The sequence below is a fragment of the Solanum tuberosum genome, unplaced genomic scaffold (assembly GCF_000226075.1).
Source record: "Solanum tuberosum cultivar DM 1-3 516 R44 unplaced genomic scaffold, SolTub_3.0 scf00001, whole genome shotgun sequence".
NCBI classification, from domain to species: domain Eukaryota; kingdom Viridiplantae; phylum Streptophyta; class Magnoliopsida; order Solanales; family Solanaceae; genus Solanum; species Solanum tuberosum.
This window is the reverse complement of record NW_006238927.1, coordinates 516,517-525,066: the sequence shown is the minus strand read 5'-3', so window position 1 is coordinate 525,066 and position 8,550 is coordinate 516,517. Positions and strand designations below refer to the sequence as shown.

Genomic DNA, 8,550 nt, shown 5'->3' with positions numbered 1-8,550 from the left:
TTGTGTTTTTGACCTATCGACTTAACCTCTTTCTAGCCTTTCTCTAACCCAAGGTTTTACATTATCTCTCTATTGGAAACATTCTTCCTCGAATGAGATTCAAGACATTATAAGGAGGGTAGGAACTTGACCTAACAGTCCAACATGAATGCAATCACATAAATGCACATATCTAAGGAGTCAACATCAACTCCAACATAAACAATGTTTAAAACATCATATCATGAAGTCTATATGCAACTCATACTCAAATGCACACAGACATGAATAAATTTGTCAAGCTAACACATTTTCTCAAAAATCAAGTTTTCAAGAACAAGCATAAATGAGGAATCATGGGAATATCTAAGACACGTGAAACCAATAGAGTTAACCATGAGGGACTGAATACCTCAAGCTAGAGTAGGGATGGAGGGAAAGAGATGAGGGTAACGAGAGTTCATATCGGCCTCGGCCTCCCAAGTAGCACTCTTAACCAAATGATTTCTCCAAAGAACCATTACTGAAGAAACTTCCTTGTCTCTCAACTTCTTAACTTGCCGGTTTAAAATCTCAACCAGAACTTCCCCATAAGAAAGAATCCCCTTAACTCCCAAACCTTCTAAGGGAACTAAGGATGTTGGATCTCCAACATATTTCTTCAACAAGAAGACATGGAAAACTGAATGTACCAATGCCAAGTCATTAGGCAAATCGAGTTCATAAGCAACTTTGCCAATACACCTCAAAATCTTATATGAGCCCATGTAACGGGGACTAAACTTCCCTTTCTTCCCAAACCACATCACACCCTTCATGGGTGATATATTCAAGTAGACCCAATCATGAACATCAAACTCAAGGTATCTCCTTCTAACATCGGCATAGGACTTTTGCCGACTTTGAGCCGTTTCAACCTTTCTCTAATAAGCCAAACCTTATCCATAACCTCATGCACCAAATCGGGGCCTATCAAAGCAACTTTTCCCAACTTACAACCAGCCTATAGGAGATCTACAACTCCTACCATATAGAGCCTCAAATGGATACATACTAATGCATGAATGACAGTTATTGTTGTATGCAAACTCGATCAAGGGCTAATGATCATCCATATTACCCTTGAAGCCAATTACACAAGCTCTCTACATATCTTCCAAAGTTTGGATAGTACGCTCCACTTGCCCATCGATTTGCAGTGAAAGGTCGTACTAAGTTTAACACGAGTATCAAGACGTTTTTGTAAGGATTTCCAAAACTAAGAAGTGATTTGGGTACCACAATAGGAGATAATGGATAGGGGCACTCCATGAAACCTAACCATTTCTCTCAAGTAAAACTTAGCATAGTCTTCCGCCGAATAAGAAACATTGACGGGAATGAAATAAGCTATTTTTGTCATACGATCTATTATAACCCAAACTGAATCACGTTGTCACCGCATGCGTGGTAAATCAACAATGAAGTCCATATTCAAACCTCATGGCTTTTGATGCTCAACTTTCACTTGTTGACAATTGGGACATTTAGTCACAAATTTTGTAATATCGTTCTTCATCCCATTCTACCAATTGACCTCCCACAAGTCACAGTACATCTTTGTGGCTCCTAAATGAATGGAATATCAAGAACTATGGGATTCTAAAAAGATCTGCTCTCTCAAGTCATGTACATTGGGAAGACACAAATGACCTTGATATCTAAGCACTCCATCTCCCCCTTGGGAGAAAGCTTCTACATACTTTTTAAGTAGCACTACCTTCAATTCAACCAAAGTCGGATCAAGAACTTGCTTGGCTTTCACATCTGCTACAAAAGATTATCCTGAACCATTATGAACCATAACACCACCTTTGGTAGAGTCAACTAACCGAACACCCACCCTGGCCAATCTATGAACATCTCGAACCAACTATTTTTTATCATCCTCAATATGAGCAACAATGCCTATCGATAACTGACTAAGAGAATTCTCCACCACATTTCCTTTAACGGGGTGGTAGAGATTACTCATATCATAATCCTTTAACAACTCAAGGTACCTTCTTTGGAGAATATTTAGATCTTTCTGTTTAAACACATATTGCAAACTCTTGTGGTTGGTAAAGACACCTGCATGAAAACCATACAAATAATGCCTCCAATCTTTAAAGTAAACACAACTACTGCTAGTTCTAAATCATGGGTAGGATAGTTCTTCTCATGCACCGTAGGTTTCCTTGAGGCATAGGAAATGATTTTCCCATTTTGCATAAGGACACATCCTAACCCATGTCTTGAAGAGCCACAATAAACAACAAAATCACCAGTTCCTTCCAGTAAAGTCAACACAAGAGCGAAAATAAGTCTATCCTTCAATTCATGGAAACTCTTTTCATACTTTGACTTTAACCTCTTCATTTTATTCAGCCTAAACTTTAGCTCACTGCTCTCTACATCAACCAATTCTCTTCCAGTGGACATGAATAGCCTTTCAGGAATTATGGCAACTTCGAAATCCATATCGCAGTCTAAAATCACGAAGTCAGTAAGAAAGATGAAACTCTCCACTTTTACTAATACATCAAAGAGAATACCGATGGGCCTCTTAACTAACATATCCGCCATCATTTGTCTCATAGTAGTAGGCTTTGGAATTCCTGAACCCAGTTTCTTGTATATCTCCGATGGTATCAGATTGATACAGGCTCCCAAGTCACACAGAGCTTTGGTGAACTCAAATGCACCAATAGTGCATGGTATGGTAAATGTACCTCGGTCCTTCTTTTTTGTGTACCAAGGACCTTGTAGCAACAGCACTACAATAGTGAACATTATATGCAGGTTCAAAACTTGTCGCCCTCTTTTTGTCACTAAGTCCTTCATGAACTTCGCGTAACCTAGCATCTGTTCCAAAGCTTCCACCAATGGAATATTGAATGTTAGCTGACGAAACATGTATATAAATTTTAAGAACTTTCCATCATCAGATTCTTTTCTTGATCCTTTTGGGATATATAGGGGAAGGTTTGGGAATCTGTTGTAAAGGTTGTGATACCTCTACTATAGACTCTAAGCTTTTCTTATAGATTCAAAGGTTATATGAACCTTTCATTATGAGCTTAAGATTCATTTACCATGTTCATTATTTATGATTCTTCTTTAAAAGGTTTTACTATGTTTTATCTTGGTCATGCATATCATGTTTTACTCATGTTCTCTTATAATCGTGTTTTATGTGTAAGAATTATTAATCATTTCTTACCTATGGCCCAAGTAAACTTGTAACCCAAGCAATACCATAAATAATATTTAATGAAAATAGATTTTATCCGTACATTGGTTACATGATGGATGTACCAGATTAAGTCTTAACCTCTATAAATTGGTCCTCCCTCCACCTATTAAGGTTACCACATATTCTCTACAATAATTCCATCGCTAACGATTGTGGAAACGTAAGGCTAGGGCAAGGAGGTAGAAACCAATTTACTACTAACGCTTCTGCTTCTCTCTGTGATGATGTCTTCCGCATCAGGTATGTACCCCTAACGATCTCTATGTAAGATTATCGTGTTCAAAATCCTGATATTATGTATTAAAGTATTTAATCTTACATGTGGCATTAGAGCCTCGATTGTTTGAATGGATAATCTTCGTAAATCTTCTACAATTAATTGAAATAAGTAAATATTTATTTATTTATTTTGTCACGAGTCCGTTTAACCTTATGCCTAATGGTTATGTTGATTCCACATAAAATTATATATGACCTTGAGTTGTTTCGAGTCATTATTAACATTAATGGCTAGGAATCTAATACACATGTATAAATAATCTAATTAGTTAATAAGAATTTCAATATTACTCGCAATTTATTATTTGTTATTTTAATAATTTATGATTAGCAACACTTTTTAATAAGAAATTTTTTGTAAATTTAATTTTGTCCCATCAAATTATATACAAACTTATTGTTGAATCCTTTTGTTGTAGCGTAATTTTGTGCTTGACTATTTAAGGTGTTTGGATTCTTATGTTAATAAAGTGTTGTTAGCAAAGTTTAATTTCCACAAATTCTGAAATATCTTAATCTTCCCATAATGTAATAATTATGTTTTGTTTTTAAATTGTGCAATAATTTAAAATGGTCATTATACTAAGCAATAAATAATATGTGTGTACTTTGTGCAAAAATAGTTTGTTAGTCACCAAAGTGGCCAAACTAGAGAAATTAACGTCTACACATATAATATTTATGATCACTTGATGCATGTATTATGTTTCTATAGTTTGTTAGTCACAAAAGTGGACAAATTAAAATGTATAAAATTATTCACATGCACAAAATTTTATGATATTATGTGTGCATTTGTATTCATATACCTTGTTAGTCACCAAAGTTACCAAACTAGTGTGGTTAAGAAAAATATGCATTCATAAAATTATCATTTATCTATGAAGATTAATTAAATGCCTATATTGATAAATAAATAGATAAATTAACTTTCACTATTACTAGAACTTAAGAATTTACCCAAAAGGTGAATCTATCATTCTATGAATAGTGAAAATTATGAGGTAAGTTAATATTGTTTAGTCAAACATATATTATATATCCAAAGATTTCCTATATAGTTGATTAAAAATATTCAATTACCTATTAAACATAAAAATGGCATTTAAATTATGATAGTGTGTCGTAGTATCTACCCAAAGGAGAATTATGATTTATTTTTATCCTTTTACTAAATTCACATTATTATCTGATTTGTGAGCATGTATATCTATTTTGCAGTTATTCCTCTTCATTTGCATGCTTCGTCTGTTACTGTGTTCAATGGATTGAACTTATTTGAATGGCATGAACAAGTCCAATTCCACTTAGGTGTGATGGATCTTGACTTGGCTCTGTGGAATGACAAACCTACTGCCATTACTCATAAGAGCAGTAAGGATGAGAAGTCTTTTCATAGAATGCTTCGTCTGTTACTGTGTTCAATGGATTGAACTTATTTGAATGGCATGAACAAGTCCAATTCCACTTAGGTGTGATGGATCTTGACTTGGCTCTGTGGAATGACAAACCTACTGCCATTACTCATAAGAGCAGTAAGGATGAGAAGTCTTTTCATAGATCATGGGAGCGCTCTAACAGATTGAGTCTTATGTTCATGCGAATGATTGATGGTAACAACATTAAGAGTACTATTCCACAAACAGAAAGTGCTAGGGAATACCTGAATTTTGTGGAACAGCGTTTTCGTTATGCAGATAAATCTCTCGTTTGTACACTAAAGGGGCTGAACTCACGACCATGAAGTTTGATGGGTCACACAATATGCAAAATCATATCATCGAAATGACTAACATTTCATCAAGACTTCGGACCTTGGGGATGAAAGTGGATGACACCTTCTTGGTTAAGTTTATTCTGAACTCATTGCCTCTTGAGTATTGACCATTCCAAATTAACTATAACACTATTAAGGATAAGTGCGATGTTAGTGAATTGTCCAGTATGCTTACTCAAGAGGAGTCAAAACTTAAGAAATAAGGAGGTTATTCCATTAACCTCATGGGTCAAGGAGCTGGTAAAGAACTTAAAGTGAAGGCCAACATGTTTAAGAAAAACAAAGCACCTCCAAAATTTCCACAGGATGCTCATAAGGAACTCTAGGCTGATGTGTGTCGTTTCTGTAAAAAATAAAGGACACTATTAGAAAGATTGCCCTAAACATAAAGCTTGGTTTGAAAAGAAGGTACATTTAGTGCTTTTGTATGTTTCGAATCGAATTTAGTAGAAGTTCCTTATAATACTTGGTGGCTTGATTCTGGTGCAACTAATCATGTATCCACTATGTTGCAGGGATTCACTACGATCCAAGCTACAAATCCAAATAAGGATTTCTTGTTCATGAGAAATCATATGAAGGCTCAAATTGAAGGCATGGGGACTTATCGGTTGATCTTGGAGAATGCACATCACCTTGATATATTATAGACTCTTCATGTTCCTTCAGTTTCTAGGAATTTTATTTCTCTTTCAAGACTTGATGTTTCTGGATTTGATTTTAAGATTGGACATGAATGTTTCAATTTATATAATAATACTATTTTTTTTATGGTTCTGGTGTTCTTATTGATGGTTTATATAGATTGAAACTCGATAATAATTTTTTTGAATTCCTTCTTACTATTCATCAAAATGTTGGAATTAAACGTAGTTCACTAAATGAATGTTCTACTTATTTGTGCCATAAACGTTTGGGTCATCTATCCAAACAAAGATTAATAAGATTAGTAAAGAATCAGATTCTTCCAAATCTGAATTTTATTGATCTTGATATATGTTTGGATTGCATTAAAGGAAAGCAAATCAAGCATACCAAGAAAGGTGCAACAAGGAGCACTCAGCTTCTTGAAATTATACACACTGACATTTGTGGACCCTTTGATGTTCCATCTTTTGGTGGAGAAAAATATTTTATCACCTTTATTGATTAATTTTCACGTAATGGATTTATCTATTTGTTGAAAGAAAAATCTCAAACAGCAGACGCTCTCAAAGTGTACGTTAATGAGGTTGAAAGACGAATAGATAGGAAAGTGAAAATCATTAGGTCATATAGAGGTGGTGAATATTATGGAAAGTATAACGAATCAAGACAATGTCCAGGTCCATTTGCAAAATTCCTCAAAGAGCATGCATATGTGCACAGTATACTATGCCAAGAACTCCTCAACAAAATGATGTTGCATAAAGGCGTAATCGAACGCTTATGGATGTGGCTAGGAGTATGATAGAGTAATTCTTCATTACCCAAATCATTGTGGATGTATAATCTTCAAACCACTGTATATTTATTGAACAGGATTCCTAGTAAGGCAATTCCAAAGACCCTATTTGAACTGTGGACTGGAAGGAAGCCTACTTTAAGACACCTTGATGTTTGGGGTTGTAAAGCGAAAGCTAGAGTTTATAACCCACATGAAAAGAAATTAGATTCCCGAACGGTAAGTGGTTACTTTATTGGTTATCCATAGAAATCTAAAGGGTATAGGTTTTACTCTCCAAATCATAGTTCGAAAATTGTTGTAACCGGTAATGAAAAATTCATTGAGAATGGTGAAGTTAGTGGGTGTGTTGAACGATAAAGTGTGGAAATTAATGACGGAAGGGTAAATATTTCATTGCCCATGAATGTACCTACTTCCACACCAATAACAAATGTTGTTCCTCTTGTTGAAGAACACTTTAACAATGTTGAGCAATATTTGGGTGAAACATTTAAGAAGGAACTAACTCACAAGTATATGACGCAAATGAACCACAGATAGTGCCATTAAGAAAATCAGCCTTTTCAGATGATTATGTGATTTATTTGCAAGAGTCAAATTTTGACACTGGAATTAATAAAGATTCAATTTCATTTTCACAGGCCATAGAAAGCACTGAGTCTTCTTATAAATGGATTGATGTCAAGTATGAAGAGTTAAAATCCTTGGAATATAACAAAGTCTGAGATCTTATTCAATTACCAGAAAGTTCTAAAAGAATTAGATGTAGATGGGTCTTCAAGACCAAACGCGATTCTAATGGTAATATTTAATGATATAAAGCCAGACTTGTTGTCAAGAGATACACTCAAAAAGAAGGCATTGATTATAAAAAGACCTTTTCACTGGTCTCAAAGAAGGAATTGTTTTGGCTTCGAAAGCTCATTATGATTTAGAGTTACATCAAAAGGATGTGAAAACTACCTTTCTTAATGGAGACCTCAAGAAGGATGTTTATATGGACCAAACAGAGGGTTTCAAAATTAAAGGAAAAGATCAAATGGTGTGTAAGCTAAAGAAGTCAATATATGGACTAAAACAAGACTCACGGCAATGGTTTATAAAGTTAATGATACCATAACATATTTTGGATTTAAGGAGATTACCGTTGATTGGTGTATATACCAAAAGATCAGTGGGAGTAAGTTTATATTTGTAGTCCTATATGTTGATGACATTTTACTTGCTGCTAATGATTTAGGTATATTGCATTAGACGAAAGATTTTCTCTCTGTAAACTTTGAATTTAAAGATATGAGTGAGGCATCCTATGTGATAGGGATAGAAATATTCTGTGATAGATCACAAGGATTATTGGGACTATCTCAAAAGGCAATTATATCGAAAGAATTCTAAAGAGATTTAACATGAACAATTGCTCAGCAGAAATATTTCTTATTCAAAAAGGGGACAATTTAATCTCATGTAATGCCCAAAGAATGATGTAGAACGAAAATGGAAACAATTTCTTACTCTTCTATTGTTGGAAGTTTGATGTATGCTCAAACTTGCAACAGACAGGATATTAGTTTTGCGGTCGGAATGCTAGGACGATATCAGAGTAACCCTGGAATTGATCACTGGAAAGCTGCAAAGAAAGTCTTAAGGTACCTGAAAGGAAAGAAAGATTACATGCTCATGTAAAGGAGGTCCAATCACTTAGAAGTTACTATATACTCGGATTCAGATTTTGTTGGATATGCTGACACTAGAAAGTCCACATTTGGTTACTTGTTCCTATTAGCTGAAGGA

At 34.7% G+C, this 8,550-nt stretch overlaps 1 protein-coding gene across 1 annotated transcript; it reads right to left on the bottom strand.

Moving 5' to 3' along the window:
- Positions 1–392: 392 nt before the first annotated feature.
- Positions 393–785, bottom strand: LOC107059743 (uncharacterized). The gene has a single exon (XM_015306627.1). The coding sequence runs from the start codon at positions 783–785 to the stop codon at positions 393–395; it is 393 nt and encodes a 130-aa protein (XP_015162113.1).
- Positions 786–8,550: the final 7,765 nt, after the last annotated feature.